Source organism: Dipodomys spectabilis, unplaced genomic scaffold, assembly GCF_019054845.1.
Source record: "Dipodomys spectabilis isolate Male_0828 unplaced genomic scaffold, ASM1905484v1 ptg000419l, whole genome shotgun sequence".
NCBI classification, from domain to species: domain Eukaryota; kingdom Metazoa; phylum Chordata; class Mammalia; order Rodentia; family Heteromyidae; genus Dipodomys; species Dipodomys spectabilis.
Genome location: NW_024871096.1, coordinates 753,138 through 777,242, shown reverse-complemented (window position 1 = coordinate 777,242; position 24,105 = coordinate 753,138). Strand labels below are relative to the sequence as shown.

The window sequence follows — 24,105 nt, the reverse complement described above, 5'->3', positions numbered from 1 at the left end:
CCTCCGGGGGCGGGGCCAAGGGCAGGCCTCCGGGGGCGGGCCAAGGGCAGGCCTCCGGGGGCGGGGCCAAGGGCAGGCCTCCGGGGGCGGGGCCAAGGGCAGGCCTCCGGGGGCGGGCCAAGGGCAGGCCTCCGGGGGCGGGGCCAAGGGCAGGCCTCCGGGGGCGGGGCCAAGGGCAGGCCTCCGGGGGCGGGGCCAAGGGCAGGCCTCCGGGAGCAACGAGAGCTGTGGGGTAGAGGGGCCGGAAGCGGGCGAGTTCCGGCGGGCGTCGCCATCTTGCCGTGAGACTGCAGGAGTCGGCGCGCGATGTTGTCTTCTGCTGCCGAGCACCGGGGTCCCGGCCGGGAGCTGGGGATGGAGTCGCGCTGCGCCGCGGGTCCTGTGCAGCTCCGCTTTTCACCCTACGCCTTCAACGGAGGGTAAAGGCCTGGGGCCCCGGGCTCGGGCTCGGGGTGGCGGCGGCGGCCTGGGGCCCGGGCTCGCGGTGGCGGCGGCGGCCTGGGGCCCGGGCTCGCGGTGGCGGCGGCGGCCTGGGGCCCGGGCTCGCGGTGGCGGCGGCGGCCGGGCTCGGGGTGGCGGCGGCGGCCGGGCTCGGGGTGGCGGCGGCGGCCGGGCTCGGGGCGGCGGCGGCCTGGGCCCCGGGCTCGGGGTGGCGGCGGCGGCCTGGGGCCCGGGCTCGCGGTGGCGGCGGCGGCCTGGGGCCCGGGCTCGCGGTGGCGGCGGCGGCCGGGCTCGGGGTGGCGGCGGCGGCCGGGCTCGGGGCGGCGGCGGCCTGGGCCCCGGGCTCGGGGTGGCGGCGGCGGCCTGGGCCCCGGGCTCGAGGCCCGCGGCGGTGGCGGCGGCGGCCTGGGCCCCAGGCTCGGGGTGGCGGCGGCGGCGGCGGCGGCCTGGGCCCCGGGCTCGGGGTGGCGGCGGCGGCGGCGGCGGCGGCCGGGCTCGGGGTGGCGGCGGCCGCCCCCGGGGCTATGCGGGTCCGATCTCCCGGGCCTGCGCGCGGGGCCGTGGGGTTCACCGCCCGCTCCTGGCTGGCGATCGGCGCTGGGCCGCCTCTGTCCGTCTGGGTCGCGGTGTACTTGGGTCTGGTCCCTGCTTGAGTTACTGCAGACGGGAAGGGGACTTTCCGCCGTGGGTCCGTGCTTTGCTCTGTGGGCCCCTCTGCTGGCCCTGCGTGACCATGCCGGCCCCGGGCTTGGACTCTTCAGGACTGGGTGCTGTCCCTGAGCTTTTGTACTCAGGCGGGTGCTCTAACACCTGAGAGCCGCAGCTCCACTCCTGGCTTTTTGTTGTGGTTTTGGTCGGTCGTGGGGCCTGAACTCGGGGCCTGGGCGCTGTCCCTCAGCTCTTCAGCTCAAGGCTAGCGCTCTACCACTGGAGCCACAGCGCCACTTTTGGCTTTTTTCTTTTTGCTTATGTGGTGCTGAGGAATCGAACCCAGGGCCTGATGCGTGCGAGACAAGTGCTCTGCCACAGAACCACCTTCCCAGCCCAACTTCTGGCTTTTTTTCAAATGGTTAATTTAAGGTTAGAGTCTCACGGATTTTAAACTGCTTTGAACTACTGTCCTCAGATCTCAGCCTGCTGGGTTGCTGAGGTTACAGGCATGAACCACGGGTGGCTGGCCAGTATGTATACTTTTGCATGTCGGTTGCTTGACCTTTTTAATTATCCACTTTATCTTCAAATGCTTTTCCTTAGTAAAGCTAAAGTTGTAGAAGGGTTCTCTGTTTAGGAGTTTTGAAAGTGAAGAACTATAAAGTTAATGTGGTTGTAACTTTTCTAACTTTATAGGTTACAAAATACACAACCAATTCTAACTACCCATTGTTCATTAAGAAAGTTAAAGACATTGTTCATGTACTTCAGAATTTTAAATATCAAAAATTGAATATGCAGATTTTTGGGGTAGAGAGTGAAAGGTTTATTTTAACCTTGATTTTTGCCACTAAACGACAGTGTAGTTCTTGGGTACCTTTATTTATATTTATTTATTTTGCCAGTCCTAGAGCTTGAACTCAGGGCCTGGGCGCTGTCCTTGAGCTGCTTTTGCTCAAGGCTAGCACTTAACCACTTCAGCCACAGCTCCACTTCTGTCTTTTTCTGTGTATGTGGTACTGAGGAATCAAACCCAGGGTTTCCTGCATGCTAAGTGTGCACGCCACCACTGAGCCACATTCCCAGTCCCCAACTTTTAATTTCTTGAGCCTAAATTTTTTTTTACCTTCGACGTTTAAGGAAAAAAGTGAAGGCGTTTTGTAAGCTACATACAATTACCTTATTTAATCCTCAGGATAAGAGGATTCATGTTAGATACTATTAGTTCTGTGGTGCTCTTAGAAATTAAGTTGTCCTGATTACAGAGCTCTAGTGTATATTGAGTGAGATCTAAATTCATAGCTCTCTCACCGCTGAGTTTGTGTTTGTTTTTCCAGTACACTTCTTAACACTTTGTTATGGCTTAGTATTTACATTGTAAGGGGTTATTAGAACCATTCCATAAATGTATTATACATTTTCCCAGTAAGAATTATCAAGGTGTTAATATGCAGGACTCAACTTTAGCCCCTTGTAATTTAGTTTAAGCCATTACTCCCCTAAAAATTATTAATAAGCTTTCAATTCATAAATCACCCTTTCTCCATCTTTGTTCTTTCTTTCTTTTTTCTTTTTTTTTGTCGGTCATGGAGCTTGAGCTCTGCCTGAGCTCTTCAGCTCAAGACCAGTGCTCTACCAGGTGAGCCAAAGTGCCACTTCCTGTTCTTTCTTTTAAACATTTATGGAAGGTGACTTCTGCTTCTAGAAGACTTAAGTCAGTAGTGTACAAGTTTCCTTATCACTTTTTCATGTCTCATCCCTGGGAGAATAATTCAATTCTGACTTCTTGAGTGAAATGTTTTTTCAACCTGGACTTTCTGCTTTCATCATAATTCAAGTTAATAAAATACTATAAACAAGCTAATTCTTTTCAACCACCCTTTCTCCTACACCTTACAGTTATGCTATCATCCTACTTGTCTAAGTTTAAGACTGAATGTCATAATTGTCTTTCCTAGTTAAGAAAATTTGGCCGTGCTAGTTACTCTGAAGGTAAAGATCTGAGGATCAAGGTTCCAAGCCAGGTGGGGCAGGAAAGTCCATGAGACTCTTAAAAACAAAACCAGAACCAAACACCTGGAAGTAGAACTTTGGCTGAAAATGGTAGAGTTCCTGAGTTCAAGCCCCACTACTAGAAAAGAAAAAAAAAAAGTAGGGGAATGTGGCTTAGTGGTAGAATGCTTGCCTCGTATTCGTATAGCCCTGGATTTGATTCCTCAGTACCACATAAACAGAAAAGGCTGTAAATGGTGTTGAGGCTCAAGTTGGTTGAGTGCATGTGCCTTTTTTTCCTTCTATTTCACAAAATGTGTTAATTGGCACAATAGTATTACTGTGCTACTTTGCAGGTGAAACTTTTTAGCCTTCATAGTTCCTTAATTCCAAACTAGCTTGGCATTTTGATTTTGTTGTTGTTGGTCGTGGGGCCTGAGTGCTGTCTCTCAGCTCTTCAGCTCAAGGCTAGGGCTCTACCACTTGAGCCACAGTGCCACTTCCAGTTTTCTGGTAGTTTATTGGAGATAAGAGACTCAAAGACTTTCCTGCCTGGGCTGGCTTTGAACCGTGATCCTCAGGTCTCAGCCTCCTGAGTATCTAGGATTACAGGCGTGAGCCACCGGCACCCGGCTGGCATTTTGATTTTCTAAAACAGGCCACTGGTTCATCAGATAACACAAACAGAGTCCCTTGAATATGTAGATGCTTGCTGTTTATAGTACCTAGACTGCCTTTATTTTATACTTTGGAACTTTAAGGCACACTTTGCTACAGTAAAAATAGTAGCCAAAGTTTTCTGAGTGCTTATGTTCTGTGAGACACTATCCTTTTTTTTTGCCATTGTGGGGCCTGAACTCTGGGCCTGGGTGCTGTCCCTCAGCTCTTCAGCTCAAGGCTAGCGCTCTACCACTTGAGCTATAGTGCCACTTCCAGCTTTTTCTGCTTATGTGGTGCTGAGGAATCGAACCGAGGGCCTCATGCATGCCACCTTCCCAGCCCCTGTGAAACACTATCCTAAATGTGCTGTGAATTCAGTCATTTATCTTAGCACAGCCTTCCTCTGATGCTGGCACTGTTACTACCATCAACTAGAAATGGAGAGTTTGTCCAAATGGCACACAGCTAGTAAGTGGCAAGAGTCTGACTCTAGTAACGCAGGTGTTTAGTCATCACGCTCTACTCTTTCATCACATGCCATAATTGGTTGTAGCTCATATTCATTAGAGGATCACTAGGTACCATCATGATTTTTCATCTTTAATTTTTGCAACACCCAAATGAAGTTATATGAAGAAAGTGTGGCCTTGAAAAGTTACCTACATCGTAACTGCTAAGTAGGAGAGTCAGAATGCAGTCTGCTTTTTGCAGTTGTACTCTGTTTTTTTGTTTTTTGTTTTTTTGGGTCCGGTCGTGGGGCCTGAACTCTAGGCCTGGGCGCTGTCCCTCAGCTCTTCAGCTCAAGGCTAGCGCTCTACCACTTGAGCCCAGTACCACTTCCGGCTTTTTCCTTTTTGCTTATGTGGTGCTGAGGAATCGAACCTAGGGCCTCATGCATGCAAGGCAAGCGCTCTACCACTGAGCCACCTTCCCAGCCCTGCAGTTGTACTCTGAAGCTCTTTAATAATGTACTCTGAAACTCTTTAGTAAGCTATCAAATTATAACCAGAAAAGAAAAAACAAAGACTGCATTCATCAGCAAATCTTGAGTCACTACTGTATTAGACTTTATTAAAGGGACTGCATATAAAGAAATTGTACTACTGCCTTCATTTGTGAACTCTGACTCCTTGTGTCATAGGACAGTGATGTACATATGTATGTATATATATACATATATATATACACAAGTATACATAGATATGTGTATGTATATATATACATATACATATATATATATACACACAAGTATACATAGATATGTGTATATATGTCTTAGTCCTCAAAGGACATTCGGTTCTGTAATATCACTAGTCCATATATGTAGGTAGTTATCTTTTACATTAGCATACATTAGTGTTGTAAGAGTGGTTTCATTGTGATATTTCTACACATGTATATACAATGTGTCCCAATTAAACGTGAACCCTTTATCATGTTCCCTTACTTTCTCCCCTTCCCCTTAAAACATTTTCAACAAGTTTTGATGTTCTGTTTTAATACATGCCAACAGCAAACTACTTCAATCACATTTATTTTTTTGTTGTTGGTCATGGGGCTTGAACTCTGGGCTTGGGCCCTGTCCCTGCACTCTTCAGTGAGCACTCTACCACTTGAGCTACAGCGCCACTTCCAGTTTTCTAGTGGTTTATTGGAGATATGAGTCTCACAGCCTTTCCTGCCCGAGCTGGCTTTGAACCGTGATCCTCAGATCTCAGCCTCCTGAGTAGCTAGGATTACAGGCGTGAGCCACCAGCGTCTGGCTTATTGGTTCCCACCTTGCATTTAGTTCTTTGATTATAGTAAAGATAATTCTATCCCTTTCCCATTGCCTCCTGTCAAGGAGCCTTTCCTCTGTTTTAAAATTAGGTATTTTGTAGATGACTTGTAGCTTTCTATTCTTACATATAGATCTTATCTAGTAAGTTTTTTTTCCTGTGGAGTACTCTTCTATTTGAAAGATTGCTGTGGTGAAGAATTAATACTGATAATGAGAATAAATTAATCTTGTTTCTTTTCTTTCCCCTCAGTACTGTACTGGCCATTGCTGGAGAAGATTTTTCGATTGTTGCTTCTGATACTAGATTGAGTGAAGGATATTCCATTCATACCAGAGATAGCCCCAAATGTTACAAATTGTAAGTGACTATTCTAAGGATGCCTTTGCTATGATTGAAATGCTACATCAGATTCTACTTGTTGGGGCAGTTTGTTTCATGGATTCTTTTGTTTGTTTTAGGTTTTATTTTTATTTTTTATTGGTCATGGGACTTGAACTCTGGGCTTGGGTGCTGTCCCTTCACCCTTCAGCTCAAGGCGAGTGCTTTACCACTTGAGCCACTGCACCACTTCCGGTTTTCTAGTGGTTTATTGGAGATAAGATAGACTTCCCTGCCCAGGCTGGCTTCCAAGCTGGTGTTGAATGGTGATCCTCAGATCTCAGTCTCCTGAGTAGCTAGGATTACAAGTGTGAGCCACTGGTGCCTGGAGGTTTTTTTAGCTGTATTTTATTTGTCTTTTCTTTTTTGGTACTGAGGATTGAACCCAGGATGTTGCACTTGCTAGGCAAGCACTTTACCACTGAGCTACATCCCAGCCCTTACGGAATTTTACATAAACAAAAGCAAGTGTTTCCTAAGAATTGAGTATCTGGTCTATGATATTTGTCATGTTTGGGTACCAGAAGTACATTTGGTAAGTTTTTTTACGCCAGTGCCTTATTTTGTTAACTTCAAATATGTGTATACAGTAAAAGTTCTACCTCGTGAGCCCACACCTATATGAATGGCTTTCATGTGTAATCTTCCCCATAAATGTACCACCTCCTAGTTGCCACAACAATAGCTAGATTTTAGCAGTCATTTTCAAAAGCTTATTTGGAGGTTGTTCAAAGCTGTAGAACTTTGGTCAGAAATGTTCCTCCTCTGTCAGAGAAGGTCATCCTCTTAGAATGAGTACACAGCTTCAGGAGGGACACAAGTGCAACAGTAAGGGAGGAAAGGGCTAACTAACTACTAGCCAGTTTGTTAACCCAGTTGGTGGCTCAACAGAGGTAGATGCTGTAACCAGGTTGCCCTCATTTCCTCAGTTTAAGTGATGGAACAAACATCCAAAGCATATACTATTACCTGTTAAATGTTTTCTTAAATGCCCAACTTACTCCCCCACACACACAAAAATGGCTTAGATATATCTTTAGCAATTGTAATCCATTGCTCAGTGTTTTTTTTTTTCCTGGAAAGGGTCAAAATGAATAACCTAAATTCATCTTTGAAGACAGCAGAAGTTTATACATTACAGTTAGAAATGCTATAAATAGCTATGAATTCCAGGGTTAATCACAAGCCTGTTCATTAAACTCAGGGCCTTGATCTTCCATTTGGATTTTTCACTCAAGACTTGTGCTCTACCACTTGATCCACATCTCCACTTCTGGCTTTTTTGCTAGTTAAGAGTGTACCACACTTTTCTACCCTACTCCTTGCATCTCAGCCTCTTGAACAGCTAGGATCACCAGGCTTTACTTCTGAAGTCTTTTTTTTTTTTTTTGGTCGATTGTGGGCCTGAACTCTGGGCCTGGGCACTGTCCCTCAGCTCTTCAGCTCAAGGTTAGCCTTCTACCATTTGAGCCACAGTGCCACTTCCGGCTTTTTCTGCTTATGTGGTGCTGAAGAATCGAACCCAGGGCCTCATGCATGCAAGGTAAGCACTCTACCACTGAGCCACCTTCCCAGCCCACTTCTGAAGTCTTTAGGTGTTCCTTTCTCCTCTGTTCCACTGTGCCTTTGCTACCTTTTCCTTCCTCTAAAGTGTATCTTTTAGAATTTGATAGTTGTAAATACCATAAAGAAAATTTTAAGATGTGATTTTATAGATCCTTGTGTGAGCTCTGACTCCTCTTGATATACTATCTTGTATATCTTGTATATATGCTATTAAAGTAAGCACTTATTTTTGTGAAGCACTTTGGCTGCAAAGATGGAGAACAATACAACAGTATTGAATATTTGTTTGAGCCTGATCCCATACTTAATTGCTGGCCTACAGCAAGGTTGCCCTTGCTCACTTGAGACTGTACTCACTGACTCTTCTTCAGATGAAAACTTGATTCCTTTAAGATGTATGGATATTTAGAGCAAGAGTCTTAAAGATTGTTTTTAGGATCGATCAGGAAGTACTGGTGTGAGAAGTCCATGATTTACATGTTTATATGGGATGGTCATAAAATTCCAACGTTGACAAGATTGATTTAGACTTGCTTACAGATTGCTATCAAGTTTCAGGGTTGTTTTTTTTTTTTTGAGATACTATTTTGAATTTGGTGTGTGTGTGTGTGTGTGTGTGTGTGTGTGTGTGTGTGTGTACACCAAAATGCTGTCAGTTCCCTGTTAATGAGCACTTGAATTGTTTTTCATGTATTTGTTTGTTTGGGGAGTTTCTAAAATGTGCTCAGCCCAGGATTGCTGGGGTACATCTGTAATTTCAGCAACCTGGGAGGTAGAACCAGGAGGATTGTGAATTGAAGGCCAGCAAGGCAAAGTTAGCAAGGACATACCAGGCCCAGTTCAAGCCCCAGGACTGACCAAAAAAAAAAGAGTTGTCTATTTAAATACATGTTAGATATTGCCAAAGTACTCATTTAAAAAATTAGTTTTATGGGGCTGGGAAGGTGGCTCAGTGGTAGAGTGCTTGCCTCACATGCATGAGTCCCTGGGTTCCATTCAGAAAAGGCCAGAAGTAGTTCTGTGGCTCAAGTGGTAGGGCGCTTTCCTTGAGCTGAAGAGCTGAGGGACAGTGCCCAGGCCCAGAGTTCAGTACCAAAAAAAAAAAAAAAATTAGCTTTACTGATTACATATATCTGAGCATACCTGTTTCTTAGCACCTTACCTGCACTAGTTGGGCATTACTGGTCAGGCTAATTGGTTGAAACTGTCTCATTTAGACTTGGATTCTGAGTAACTTAGAGGCTTTTAGGTCAATGGTCACTATGTTTCTTCTGTGACTTGTTTGTTGATAGAACTTTTCCTGTCTTTCTATTGTGTTGTTAATACCTTATTTGTAGGACCCCATGGTAGGCTAAGGAAATTAAAAGAAGGCTTTGGTAATACATGCTCCCAATATATCTTTTAACTGTTCATCTCATGTAAATATATGTGTATGTATATTTATTTTTATATTTATTTACTTATTTTTGTTGGTTGTAGGGCTTGAACTCTGGGCCTGGGCGCTGTCCCTCAGCTCTTCACCTCAAGGCTAGTGCTCTACCACTTGAGCCACAGCACCACTTCCGGTTTTCTGGTGGTTAACTGGAGATAAGAGTCTCAGACTTTACTGCCCGGGCTGGCTTTGAAGGCAATCCTCAGATCTCAGCCTCCTGAGTAGCTAGAATTACAGGTCTGAGGCACCACACCTGGCTAGATTTTAACTTTTTTTGGGGGGGGGGGGCATTGGAGGTGGTCATGGGGCTTGAACTCTGGGCCCTGGCGCTGTACCTGAGCTCTTCAACTCAAGGCTAGCGCTCTACCACTTGAGCCACAGCGCCACTTCGGTTTTTTTCTGTTTATGTGGTGCTGAGGAATCAAACCCAAGGCAAGCACTCTGCCACCGAGCCACTTTCCCAGCCCGATTTTAACTCTTAAGTAGTCAAATTTAAGGGACTTGATATTTGGATTGTGTCGTACTTAATCATCCCAGCCCAAGATTGTAAAAAATTTACCAGTGTTTTATTTAGTCCACTTAAGGTTGCAATTTTTTTCTAAGAATTTCTGGCCCACCCACAATTCATTTGGTAAAAGGAAGAAAAAGTAAGAATGTAGACTGTAGGATTTTGAAATTTGAAATTTCCCAGATTTGTACTTTGTTTCCAGTTTGATCAACCTTTTTTCATGAAATGTGCTTTTTGCAGAACAGAGAGAACAGTCATTGGATGCAGTGGCTTTCATGGAGACTGTCTTACCCTGACAAAGATTATTGAAGCAAGACTAAAGGTAGATTCTTTTAACAGTCATTAAATTCTTTTAGGCTGTGACATGACTACTACTTACAGTAGCTGAAGAGACACCCAGTTAGAAGGTGTGGTTAACTTATCCTAGAAGGGGAGCAGCACCATCAACAGAGTTCATTGCAGTCCTATGATAGGCAGCTGTAGCCCAGTTCCATCTGTTAAATCCTCTGTGCTGCATAGGGGTTCTCCAACTTTGGCAACTCAGAGAACTTTCTTTTTTTTAATTGCTGGTATTGGTGCTTGAATTCCAGGCCTGTTATTCTTCCTTGGTTTTTGGCTCACAGCTCAATATCTAGATTTTTGCTGGTTAACTGATAAGAGTCTCTAGAATTATGTGCCCTAGCTGGTTTTAAGCCTTGATTATCAAAATCTCAGTCACCTGAGTAGCTGGGATTATAGACATAGGTCTTCAGAGCTTAGCTCCAGACAGCTCTTCTGAAAGTTTTCTTTTCTCTGAAACAAAACAAAAATTACAAACAAAATAGGTTTAAGTTAAATCAATTTAATCAGTTATGCACTAAGCATGTCTTTTTGGACAGGAGGGTGGCGGGGGCCTGGGGCTTGAACTTAGTGTCCCAGTGCTGCCCATGAGATTTTTGGCTCAAGGTGGCCAGGCGCTGTCTGTGAGCTTTTTGGCTCAAGGCGAGTGCTCTACCATTTGAGCCACAGCTCTATTTCCATCTTTTTGGTAATTTATTGGAGATCAGCATCTCACAGACTTTCCTGCCCAGGCTGGCTTTGAACCGTGATCCTCAGATCTCAGACTCCTGAGTAGCTGGGATTACAGGTGTGAGCCACTGGCACCCAGCTTCTTCTATTTATTTATTTATAAACTGGCAATACCAGAGTTTGAACTCACAGAGTATCATCCTTTTTCAGCTTGCACTCTACCATTTGAACCACACCTTTGTTCTGCTTTTTGCTGGTTATTTGATGATGGAGTCTCATGGATTTTTCTTCATGAGCTGGCTTCAAACCATAATCCTCTAGTCACAACTGAATAGCTAAAATTACAGGAATGAGCCTCTGACACCCTGCTGCAGGAAATCTTTAGTTGTAAAAGTAGACCATGTACTAGATTTGGACTTTGGACTATGGGCTATGCTTTTCTGACCCTTGGTCTAGGTGCATGGTCGTATCTTCTGTAGACCATCCCATAAGCCTTGCTTTTTGTATATTTACTCTTAAACTAGCATGTCTGGGATTAGGATGGCAGGGAACAGGGGTTCTTCAAATCATTTGAAGGCAAATTTAAGATTTTCGATAAAAAAATTATAACCCCCCCAATTACTATAATTAGGATCTTAGTAATATTATGTTACTTGACCATTAGGTATGCTTTTAGCAGGTACTAGTTGTAGACTGACAGGCTGTACCCCACATACCTGTTACTTCTCTCGACTATGCAGATGTACAAGCACTCCAACAACAAGGCCATGACGACCGGGGCTATTGCTGCCATGCTGTCCACCATCCTGTACTCAAGGCGCTTCTTTCCATACTATGTTTACAACATCATCGGTGGGCTTGACGAGGAAGGTAGAGTCATCTTCCAGACACGTACTTACCACCGGTCCTTGAAGAGAGGCACGAATACCACCTAGCCCAGTAGCTAGAACCCGATGTTCAGGTGTGGTTAATGACATCCAGAGCCACAGAGCAAGTTGTGTACATTTGGAGCATGGAGCAGCAGAATCTTGGATACATTCATAGTAAAAAGCTTTTTCCCGGGTGGGGGGCGGTGTTAGGGGGCTGCATCTTGAACTTGGGGCCTAGGTACTGTTCCTAAACTTTTTTTTGCTCAAGTCTAGCACTCTTATCACTTGAGCAACAGCTTCACTTCTGACTTTTTTGCTAGTTAATTGGAGATAAGAGTCTCATCAACTTTCCTGCCCTGGCTGGCCTCAAATCGAGGTCCTCAGATATCAGCCTCCTGAATAGCTAGGATTACAGGTGTGAGCCACTAGTGTCTGGCCTTATTAGCATTATTATCACATAAAAGGATGTGATTTCTCCGTGAGATGTAACACCCATAGTTGTGCTGAAAAAATATTGAAAATTATATCTTAGAAGTCATTTGGGATATCTGTGCTTCCTACAGTATATTCAGACTTTATGAAGCACCTTTGATTTTCTGTTAGAGTAAGACAAGAGAAAATCAGCTTTATGACCTGACATTTTCATCCTGGTTTTGACCCAAAGCTACATAGACGCAAAGCACTAATGTTTTCCACCAGTTCTTACTTCAATTTTAATTGCTTCTAAAAACCAACTACAATCTTCCAGCAAAGATCCATGCTGCTCTTTAGAGAAGTCCATTGTGATAACTAAAACATTTGGACAAGGGTACCATGGAGGAAGTTCTGTTTAGAAAAATTTGTAGCTAGAATCTCCCTGAAAGTGGCACAGGAGAGTTCCATCAAGGGACTGCCCCAAACTTCAAGTTGAGATTCAAAAAAAAAAATAACAGTGAAGCATTTGTTGGGGAAGCATACCTGCAGTGCTCAGGCAGTCCTTCCAGTGGGCAACACAAAAGAGGTTTTCCCCTACCTGGGTCTTTGAGAGGTGGAATACAAAGGAGGGAAGAGTATGAGGAACAGGATAGGTTTTCTACCTGCATCTATAGAGATGGAATACAGATGAGAGAAGGGTATGAGGAATTTGGTTTAGGACCAGGATAGGTTTGTAGGTACTTCACAACATTTTCTCCAGCAATAATCCTGCCTTGGGCTCAAGCCTCCCAGAAACCACATAACTGGGTGAGTCACAAACAATATACTGCATTTTTCTCAGAGACAAAAGGAAGGTGTAGGGACCTGGTGACCTGCTCCTTTGAGGGGAAATGTAGAGTAAGGAGCCACACTCAGTTTTACTGCCTCTCTGCTTTGTATTTCTTCCCCATTCTGTTCTAGTAGCTTTTCTTGCTTTCTGTGTTTGACTGTACCCCCCATATAAGGTTTCACAGTACATTCTGATTGGTTTGTCTACCCATATTTAGGTGTAGACAAATAAGGTTGAAAAATACAAAAAATAGAATTGATTTACCTTTAGTGAAAAAAAAACATAGTTGTTTTCTATATGATCACTTATACATTTAGCACTAGGAAAATGTTAGGCTATTAGGTTAATATTGAAACTATACTACCTTTTTTTTTTTTGGTCACTCATGGGGCTTGAACTCCAGCTTGGGCGCTGTCACTGTGTTCTTCAGCTCAAGATGAGCAGTCTACCACTTGAGCCACAGCACCACTTCCGGTTTTCTAATGATTTATTGGAGATCAGCGTCTCACAGACTTTCCTTTCCAGGCTGGCTTTGAACCGGGATCCTCAGATCTCAGCCTCCTAAGTAGCTAGGATGACAGGCGTGAGCCACCAACAGCTGGCTGTGTGTGTGTGTGTGTGAGTGTGAGTGTGTGTCAGTGTCAGTTATAGGGCTTGAACTGTAGGCCTGGACTCTGTCCCTCAGCTCAAGGCACACGTTCTACCACTTGACCCACAGCACCACTTCCCGTTTGCTGGTGGTTTATTGGAGACTTTCCTGCTAGGTTGGCTTTGAACTGTGATCCTCAGCTCTCAGCCTCCTGAGTAGCTAGGATTACAAGCTTGAGCCACCAGCATGCTGGCTGTACTACCTTATTTTTAAGCAACATCTTGAGCAGTTTGGCCAGACTTAAACCACCTGATTTAAAAACCACTGGTCAAACCACATGTTTAGGGCTACAGGACCGTCCTAGGAATGTTAGTTCTGATGGCTGGTTGGCCACGGGGTTTATGTTTCTTAGCTATGGCCACATTCTGTGAAGACCATCTGCACCACCCAGGCTATCTGCTTTCACAACAGTCCATGTTTTCTGACCTTTAGCTGAATTTTATAGGCCAGTTGGAAGTGTATTTTATGTCGCATCTTGACTGGATTTATTTTCACCATGTTGAGATGCTGCTGTCCTTACAGAAGCTGTCTTCTTCTTTAAGGGAAGGGAGCTGTGTACAGTTTTGACCCGGTCGGCTCCTATCAGAGAGACTCCTTCAAGGCTGGGGGCTCGGCAAGCGCCATGTTGCAACCCCTGCTTGACAACCAGGTATGAGCAGGTACCCACAGCGGCATCCGAGTCCCATCTTCCTGAGGTGCTGCCACTCAGTCTCCATCTGGCCTGCAAGTCCTCGCCTCCCTCCCCTCTCCCCCGCCATGACTTTGCAGGTATTAGTTATGTCTCAGTCCCCCTCTGCCACCTTGACCTGAGGTCACATAAATGCCTTTCTCCTTACCCACAGTTTCTGGATTACCTAATTTTATAGTCTCGCTATTCAAATCTGCAACGTTGGGTTTATTTCTCAACATACTTTATACCTTCAGGCTTAATTTCTTAATTCATCCTATTTATATAGCTACCCTTTTGCTTTTTGCTTATTTGCCTCACCTCTCAACACCATACCACACCCAAATACTAGTTTTTCCTGAAATGATCTATTCCTCTTATCTGATACCACCCCCACCCCACCTGCAATACGAATGTTCTGTGCACTCACTCTTGAGAGTGCCTACCCATTAGACTTGGTTGAGGGCTGTTTGTGACTTAGCTGTGGCACCTCAGTAGGTGTCCACCTGTATACTTTTCAAGGGTGGGAGCCTTGTCAGTACATATTTGTCAGCCATGTATAACCTTGAGAAGACTGGACAGTCCTCAGTTTCCTGTTAGAAGACATCCTATGACACTATATGATTCCACTGAGTCTTCAGAGATGTTAGGGAAATCTGTAACCTCCCTTTGGGGGTACTGTCTCATGGCATCTCATCCAAATCTGTCCCTCCAGGTTGGTTTCAAGAACATGCAGAATGTGGAACATGTCCCACTGTCTTTGGATAGAGCCATGCGACTGGTGAAAGATGTCTTCATCTCTGCAGCAGAGAGGGATGTGTACACTGGGGATGCCCTCAGGATCTGCATTGTGACCAAGGAGGGAATCAGGGAGGAGACCGTTCCCCTGAGGAAGGACTGACTGATGTAGCCTATCTTGGAGCTGCCAGGACAAGTTTGTTCTATTAAAAAAGAGCCCTGGAGTGCTGATTTCATTATCATGTGTCTTAGTGTCTTCTCTAAGCAATACAGAGTTAGAAAGTACAACTATCCTTTGTTTCATTCTAACACGATTTCTATCTTTCAGGGGTTTTTGGAAAGCAGTACTGGAGGTAGACTCAGGCCATTACTAAGCAAGTACTTTACCATTTGAGCCAATGTTTCTAGTCCTTTATTGTACAGAGTCTTTGTTCAGATGGGATTGGCCTCATATGCCCTCACACCTGGCTTATTTTTGAAATGGAGTCTTGCTACCTTTTATTAACATCAGTTAGTGTATGAGTGGATTTCATTTTGAATGCCTTTTTTTGCGGGGGGGAGTCAGTCATGGGGCTTGAACTCTGGGCCTGGGCGCTTTCCCTGTGCTCTTCAGCTCAAGGCGAGCGCTCTACCACTTGAGCCACAGCGCCACTTCCATTTTCTGAGTGGTTTATTGGAGATAAGAGTCTCACAGACTTTTCCTGCCCAAACTGGCTTTGAGCCGTGATCCCCAGATATCAGCCTCCTGAGTAGCTAGGATTACAGGCTTGAACCACCTGCAGACTCCACTTCCGGTTTTCTGGTGGTTTATTGGAGATGAGAATCTCACGAAGTTTCCTGCCGGGGCTGGCTTTGAAACATAATCCTCAGATCTCAGCCTCCTGAGTAGCTAGGATTACAGGCTGGAGCCTTGGGCACCCGGCTTTGACACGTCTTCTCTGCCTGAAATGCACCTTGAACAGGTCCTTCACTCCTCCTCCTCCTCAAACACTTGACAAACCTCATTGCTCTGTTTCCACACACACACATAAAATATGTTGGTCATACTCACCCTCTCCGTTTGTCCTTCACCTTCCCATAGCAAGGGGTCCTATTTTATATGTGTGTTGTCCAATTTTTTTGGTGTAAAAAAAAAAAGTAATTGTTGAAAGTCATTTCACTGTGTATTTCAAGTATGTATATGCAGTATTACAATTAGAATCCCTATTACCTTCACCTCCCCTGCCCCTTCCCCTTTATTCAGATTTTAGTGAGTTTCATTTTGCCATCTTTATCTACAGGTGCAATGTATTTTGGTGGTATGTCACCCTCAAACATCCGTGCCCCTATTCTCTTAATCCTAGTTACAAACAAGTGAGTGTGTGTGATTTTGTATTGTGCATGTTTATCTTTTAGGTCTACCATGCACATATGAAAAAACAAACTTGAAAACTTTTCCCTCCAAACCTGGCTTTCCTTAACCTGAGTATTCCTACTCTTATCCATTTCCCTGCAAAGAACAAAATGTCATGTGACTCGGCAATTATAGATTACCCAGCCACAATTCCCTGCACATAAAGACAATCTTTACTACACTTTTTTTTGTTGTTGTTTGAGACAGTCTTGACCGGTAGCTCAGATTGGTATCTTCAGTGCTGGGATTAGTGTGCTACCACACCCTTTCTTTTAACTTTTGGTTGAGATTAGAAGTGTATAGTTAGCTTTCAAGATCCCACTTGAAAAGCTGCCATTATGTACAGAATTTTATCACTGCCTATCACAGAATTACAGTATTTTACAGAATTATTAGGGGAAACTTACTTTTTAGAGATAATTAGCCATGACTTCATACTGAGTTTTTTTCTATAATTATCAGACAAACAGGTAAGAAATACTTGCAGGGGCTGGGAAGGTAGTTCAGTGGTAGAGCGCTTGCCTTGCATGCATGAGGCCCTGGGTTCAATTCCTCAGCACCACATAAGCAGAAAAAAAAAGCCAGAAGTGGTGCTATGGCTCAAGTGGTAGCGCACTATCCTTGAGCTGAAGAGCTGAGGGACAGCACCCAGGCTCAGAGCTCAGGCCCTGCGACTGGACCCCCCCCCCCCCCCCAAAAAAAAAAAAAAAGAAATACTTGCAAATAGTCTGCTCAGAATAGGTAGTAAGGTCATGAGAGGTGGAGTTTGTGGCCTGTAGGTGCTGGCTCTTGTGCTGACATTTTCTAGCGCCCTGCCCAACGTGAAGTGGCTTTGCGGCCCACCTAAGAATTATGAGCTAGTAAGAAAATGTTCTACCAAATACCTTAATTATTCCCTTCTGTACCTGTTACTAAGATTAGTCCTTCATGACTCAAGACCGTATGTACATAAATCATCTTTCACTTTATATCAGAATAATCTAGAGTATTTGTCTTGAACTAACTCCTGGGCCTGTCCCAGACCTGCTGTTGTGGTATCAGAAATAGGACATGAAAAAAAATTTTTTTTTTTTTTTTTGGTCAGTCAGTTGTGGGGCCTGAACTCTGGACCTAGACCCTGTCCCTCAGCTCTTCAGCTCAAGGCTGGCGCTCTACCACTTGAGCCACAGCGCCACGTCTGGCTTTTTCTGCTTATGCGGTGCTGAGGAATTGAACCCAGGGCCTCATGCATGCAAGGCAAGCACTCACCACTGAGCCACCTTCCCAGCCCCCAAATCTGCATTTTTAATAACAAATACTAGGTGATGGTTATACATTAGATAACTCTCTTAACTTAGCATATAGGATCAACCAGAAATAGCCCATGAGAAACATCCCCAAATCCACGCTTTAGGCTGATGGAAATGGTTTGGAGTAGGGCAGTATGGTGTTGTGAACTTTGGGAGGTCTGTGGGAAGGGCAGTGGCATTCAAGGGGAGGGTGTGGGTGGTAGTAGAAGTGAAGGCAGTGGTGGTAATTAAGAATAGTTGAAGTACAAAACACAGCTGAATGGAACTATGGTCTTCAGGCTTGAAGATACACCTGGGCAAGTATCAGCCTCCCTTTTTATGCTCTAAACACTAATCAGCCCTGAGCTGAGAAACTGGAGGAGACAGGCAATTGTGAAGGGTTGCTGGGGGAGATGGGCAGTCCACCAGGTAAGCTATCCTGACAGCCATCATATTATCTGAGTATAAGACTACTGTTGCCTGATTCCTCTCTGGGTTTTCAGCCCCCATAGTGCAAACCCCTTGCTCAGCAGTTATTTCCATTACCTCATAAACTTCAAGTCTTGTATTTCAGATCTGTCCACAAAGCTCAACCTTACTCCTATTTAACTCTCCCCCCATCCCTTCCATCCCCGGGGTCCTGAGGCTCTTGAACTCAGTCTAGGTGCCTTCCCTGAGCTCTCTACCTCTTGAGTAACAGCACATTTCCAGTGATTGATTGGAGATGAGTCTCGTGGACTGCCTGGGCTGGCTTTGAACCATGATCCTCAGATCTCTGCCTCCTGAGTAATCTAGGATTACAGGTGTGAGCCATTGGAACTCATTCTTAATGAGTAAGATCTTTATTTTTTTTTTTTTTTGGTCAGTTGTGGGGCTTGAATTTGGCCTGGGTGCTGAGCTCTTCAGCTCAAGGTAAGCACTCTACCACTTGAGCCACAGCGCCACTTCCTGTTTTCTGGTGGTTAATTGGAGATAAGAATCTCATGGACTTTGCTGCCCAGGATCAGTGATCCTCAGATCTCAGCCTCCTTCGTAGCTAGGATTATAGGCGTGAGCCATCAGTGCTTCCCTTAATATCTGCCTTCATGTGATGTCCACTAGTACCCTGTAAATTATAAGTCCAGATAAAAACTTCAGCTATGTGGCTCTCCTTAGAGCTTGTGAGTCATCTTTGTAAAATATTCCAACTACATCATGGGATGTGGACTGATATTCATAGGATGATTTAGTAAGCGTACGTGATCTGAAGTGTGGGCTCCATTTTGGCCTCAAGTAGACCCAAAGTTGACTGAGATCTTGGAAACGAAACTTCAATGAATGCCCGGCTCCCTTTCACTCTCCTAGAGGCCTCCAGATGGCAGTATGTACTTGTCTCTGTGCCCCCGGTGTGTTCCCTGCAATTACCCAGGGCCCAGCACTTGAGTTCTTGGGAGGAACCTGAGCCCAATCATGAATTCTGTTCATAACCTGGAAAAATGACACCTTGTAGGCACTCTATACTTCAGCTCCTCCTCATACCTAAGTGCAAAGACTAGAAGACAAAGCCAGCCACACAACCTTATTAAAAGTATGTGTGAAGTATGTATGTGGTTAGAGGAAGGAAGGAGGGAGAAGGGAATTAGTTATGGCTTGAAGAGACAATCAGAACAGGATCTTTTTTGGAGCCATATGCTTTCATAAACAGGAACTAATGTCTAGGATATACATTGAAATACTTTGTTCCAGCAGCTAACTATTGAGACTCAGGCTGTCTCTGTCTCTCTCTCTCTTTTCTCCCTCCCTCCCCCTTCCTCCCAAGCTTTTCTTTTCTTTCTTTCTCTCTTTCTGTCTTTCTTTCCTTCTTTCTTTCTTCTTTCTTTCTTTCCTTCTTTCTTTATCGGCCGTGGGGCCTGAACTCTGGGCCTAGGTGCTGTTCCTCAGCTCTTCAGCTCAAGGCTAGCATTCTACCATTTAAGCCACAGTGCCACTTCTGGCTTTTTTCTGCTTTTGTGGTGCTGAGGAATTGAACCCAGGGCCTTATGTATGCAAGGCAAACACTCTTCCACTGAGCCACCTTCCCAGCCCCCTCCCAAGCATTTCTATTTCATTTATTGTACTTAGGTAAATTTCTTTCAAATGACCCTTGCTATGGTAATCTAAGGACCCAATTATATAAAAGTCACTGAGAGCCTCCATTGAGGATTTTGTTTAGATGGCAATAGCAGAAAATATCCACAAAGTCATGAAGCAAAATCTCCACAAAGCTGTAGGCTTCAGTGGGGTTGGGCTGGCATTTTAAGTGGGGTTTGACCAAGAGAATACAAGAAGAGATTTGTTTTTCTCATGTTTAATTCAGTGCCTTTGCTTACCAGGAATTGGCCTTTGCTGCTCTCAATGCTGCTGTTGGGACAGGTATGTTTCCCTGGTGTTACAGGACATTTTTCATGGTTATTGTTTTGTTTTTTTCCCTTTGTTGGTTGCGGGGTCTGAACTCTGGGCCTGGGCACTGTCCCTGAGCTCTTCAGCTCAAGACTAGGGCTCTACCACTTGAGCCACAGTGCCACTTCCAGTTTTCTGGTGATCAGTTGGAGATAAGAGTCTCACAGACTTTCCTGCCCTGGCTGGCTTTGAACCGCGATCCTGAGATCTCCGCCTCCTGAGCATGTGCGAGTCACCGGCACCTGGCTTCATCTACTTTGTAGGACAAATTATTGAAAACCTTTAATAGCCCTAAAACTAAGAATATTGCTACTCAGTGATGGTTTTTTTTTTTGTTTGTTTTTTGTTTTTTGCCATTTTTCTCAATTAGAATGCAACGAACACACAGCTGCAAAACAAAGTCAGCCTCTGAGCTGTACCTCTGTTTTCAATGTTCTTGCGGGGGTCTGCTTTCAGATTCTCTGGAACCTTCTTGGATTTAGGCATGGCCTCTAAAAGACAAGCCAGTGTTTCACTTCTGAGCTCCAAGGCTGAGAACCTTTAAACATTGTAAAGCTTCCCAGGGAGCTCTTCCTTTGCTAGAAGCTGTTTACAACTGCTCCCTGAGGAGGTGGGCCATAAGAGCACTGGGTATGGACATGCTCTTCTAAGAAATTAGAATTTGCATATTTGTGTTATTATTTTGGTTATGTTCTTAGGATACTTCATTCAATAAACCCTATAGACGTAGCAATTCATAGAGACGAAGCCAGAAAAAGAATGGCCAACGGGATGTGCAGACATGTCTAGATATGGGACTGAGAGCTGAGACTGGGGCAGACATGAGCAGAGCCGTGGATGTGAGCAGGGGCCGTGGTACCAGCTCCTCAGGGCACTGTGGATGCAGCAACCATCAAAATGGGCTCCCATCTTGTTATGCTGGGGGGAGCAAGGCGATTGGCAAAAGCGAGTGTGCATAATGACAGGGCAGTTGTTCACGATCCAGGACGTTGAAGGAACAGCGGGCGAGTGGGGGGGAGGGCAGGGCTGGGGTTGCAGCTTCTGCCAGGGCCTGATGGAGAGCAACAGAGGCCAGAGAGTGTGTCATCCAGTAAGGAGCTTCCTGTAGACAGAACAGCAGTCAACCAACACTTTATCATTTCTAAGCTAATGATCCAGTGGCTCTTAAATTGAACTCAAACCTGAAATATCTTAGCGAGAGCCACAGATTCCTGTTGTTTATGTCACCAGCTATCTCGGAGACAAGGGCTGATATGTGCACATCTGGAAGCACAACCTTATAGCATTTCATTTGGCATTCCTTACGATAACCATTGAAAAATAAGTAACTTATGGAACATTCTCTACAGGCTAAAATATAGCCAGGGGATGTAGCAGTTCCAAGAGCTTTATAGAAGCACAAGAGAATGAAAATCACCAGAATACACCATTGTACACAGTGACTATACGTGTGTGGAAACATTGCATTAAAAAGCACCCAAATCAGGACATGGAGTGACTGGTATAGGGGCTTTCTACTTTACAAGCCTAATATTGAAGGAGTTTATCATTTATGCTTTGATTCAAGGACAAAACTTCCTAAAGTTGAACTTCTACCTCAGTCACTCTTCTTAAACTGTGTGATTCTCAAAAAAATTGCTAACATTTTCAAAAATTTCATGAAATAGTTGCCTTGATTGGGCCTCTAGTCTAGTAATCAGTCAACTATGAAAAATCCAGCCTGATACTTGAGTTGGTAAGAAAGGCAAGTTGGTATGAAATCAAGCTTGAAGAATTAGTATTCTTCTTTACCCATGTGTTGCTATTAGAGAGATACCTGACCCTCTCCTCATTAATAAACCTTAAAGACTGCTATTTGGTGGATACTAACGAGCACGTGTTCAGGCTTTGTTGTTGGTAGGAGGATGGGCGGGCTGCCAGCTGAGCAGCACACACCTTGTTAGGGCTGCTTTCTGGGCTTGACAACTGGGGGCCAGTTTCAGATATGACCAGGCCAAGTAGCATTCTGACCTACCTGCTGGACCATAAAAATACTGTAACTGACCAGGACAGCCCCAGACCACATAGACAGGTATATAAGATACTGTAACTGACCAGGACGGCCCCAGACCACATAGGCACATAAGCTACTGTAACTGGGGGCTGGGAAGGTGGCTCAGTGGTAGAGTGGCTTGCCTTGCATGCATGAGGCCCTGTGTTCAATTCCCCAGCACCACATAAGCAGAAAGAAAAAAAGCCAGAAGTGGTGCTGTGGCTCAAGTGGCAGAGTAATAGCCTTGAGCTAAAGAGCTGAGGGACAGCGCCCAGGCCCAGAGTTCAGGCCCCATGACTGGACCCAAAAAAAAAAGATACTGTAACTGGCCAGGATGGCCCCCAGACCACATAGACAGGTATTTATAAGATACTGTAACTGACCAGAATGGCCCCAGACCACATAGACAGGTGTAAAAACAGTCCCCGCATTGTCTGGAGAAACCACAGTTCTTTTTGCTTCTCTCGAGCTTCTTGGGTAAAAAAAAGTGTTAACTTTCAGTACACATTACACAATTCTCCCTCCCCCCCTCCATGTGTGTGTGCATCCTGGTAGTGGGATTTGAACTCAGGGCCACATGCTTTCACTCAAGGCCGGTACTTCACTTGAGCCACACCTCTACTCTATCATTGCACAATTCTAATTAAGGAGATAATATGTCTGTGGAGTTTCATTCAAAAGTATTGTACAATAAATGCTTCCTGACAAAATACCCTCCCAAAAAGAGAAATAATTAAGGTGAGACCCATGGTCCCTTTTTTCTATTAGTAGCTATAAGGCCAAGTATTCGTGCTAAGGCCTTCAGAAGTAATATTTTCTCTCCCCACTCACAAATATGAAATCATCAGAAAGAAGTGTCAGAGGCTTGAGGCATATCTACTTTTTGTCAGCACTTTAATAAATTTACATTGTTCCATATCCCCCATAAAACTGGATTAAAAACAAGTGTAGAGTTTCAAAGAAGAGAGAACTTGTGTATAGATCTTCAGTAGCTCACAGTGCAAGCCCAGTAGAGCAAGGCCCTGGAAGCCTTGGTGCACATCCTCTGCCCTTTTGCCTAGCATGGTTGGAGGCTATTTCTGCTCTGAACTGGGGCACTCAAGGGCTCAATGTCACATCTTTGCTTGTCACTGAAGGTGCTCAGTTTGGTTTATTACTAAGCATGAACCATTTTCTTTTGTATTCTTCTAATGCTTCATTTATTCACCCCCTTATTTTATCATGGAACATGTCACATATGAACAAATGAAGTAGACAGATCAGCTAATGGTCACCAAAATACCTGTCACCCACATAAGCAACTATGCATGGCCAACATTGAGTCATTCCTCTGCCCTACTGCCCCTATCCAGGGTATTATAAGGCAATTCCCAGAATGCTCCTAATTTCATCGGTAAATAAATAGTAGGTGCCTCTGAAAATAATGGCAATAGTTTATAATAACATTACAGTATCATAATAATAACTTCAAGATTAACCATCACTTCTCAGCATGCAAAGCACATGTTTAAATTTCCTTGAATGTTTCATAATGGGCTGTTAGGAGCCAAATATGGGCCCAAATACTCCTCACTTCTCTCCTCTCTTCTCTTCTGTGTACTTACTGTCTTTACTCCTCCCCTCTTCTCTCCCTCCCTTCCCTGTACTCCCTTCTTGCCCCTCCTCTTCTTCCCACCCTCTTCCTTCCTCCCCACTTGGAATTTACTCACCCCTGAGACTGGGGTGGGATTGTCTTGTAGAGTTCCCATGTTTTGCATGTCTCCAGTTGTATTCCTACAGTTTCTGTTCCTATCAGTGGATACTCCTATTAGAGGACTGAGTTCAGTCATTCTATTTTTCATCAGCAGAGCAATTTAAACTCATGTAAGTCTTGCTGCTTATGTGAGCAAGTTCAACATGCATTTACTACCTACCGATGTGCTGGATATAAATCTTTTTGTGGTATATCTCAAGCAACTCATGGATCTTTGATTTTTGTCAATATGAGATAATCTTCAGTTTATAAACAAAGCCACAATCCTTTAGCTTATAAAATCATAGACTTGTTTTGGGCAGAACTTGGACTTGTTCCCTTGCAGGACCTGCTGGCTCACCTAGGGGAGGTCACCAGCCTGTACTCGAAGGTTTCCGCACAAGGAGCTCCTGCTACTAAGGCAGCCCACCAGTTTGCAAGTCCATTAGCCTGCTGCTTGCTTCCATTCCTATCAACTTCTGCATTTTTCTGCTCTATTGTGTTACCCACTCTGTGTCACTACAGATGTCACTTGCAAGCCCTCTAGACTGCTAAACTATTTACTGAGGATATTTCCTTGTTTTTATGATTTTGATTACAGCTCAGTCTCCTCCATTTTCTGTGCTCCTTGATAGCAACTAATTCACCTATTTTATTCTGGGAGATGACAGTAAGAACG

The 24,105-nt window shown here is 44.7% G+C and overlaps 1 protein-coding gene across 1 annotated transcript; it reads left to right on the top strand.

Annotated features, from left to right (window-relative positions):
- Window positions 1-254: 254 nt before the first annotated feature.
- On the top strand, window positions 255-14,822 carry Psmb1 (proteasome 20S subunit beta 1). Its single transcript, XM_042667731.1, has 6 exons — window positions 255-419; window positions 5,775-5,882; window positions 9,650-9,731; window positions 11,158-11,287; window positions 13,721-13,827; window positions 14,561-14,822. The coding sequence occupies exons 1-6, from the start codon at window positions 307-309 to the stop codon at window positions 14,744-14,746; spliced, it is 726 nt and encodes a 241-aa protein (XP_042523665.1). The 5' UTR covers window positions 255-306; the 3' UTR covers window positions 14,747-14,822.
- Window positions 14,823-24,105: the final 9,283 nt, after the last annotated feature.

Coding starts and splice junctions, on each gene's coding strand:
- Psmb1 (XM_042667731.1), top strand. CDS start 307: ATGTTGTCTTCTGCTGCCGAGCACCGGGGTCCCGGCCGGGAGCTGGGG. Junction 9,732..11,157: donor TTATTGAAGCAAGACTAAAG/GTAGATTCTTTT, acceptor TCGACTATGCAG/ATGTACAAGCACTCCAACAA. Junction 11,288..13,720: donor CGGTGGGCTTGACGAGGAAG/GTAGAGTCATCT, acceptor TTCTTCTTTAAG/GGAAGGGAGCTGTGTACAGT.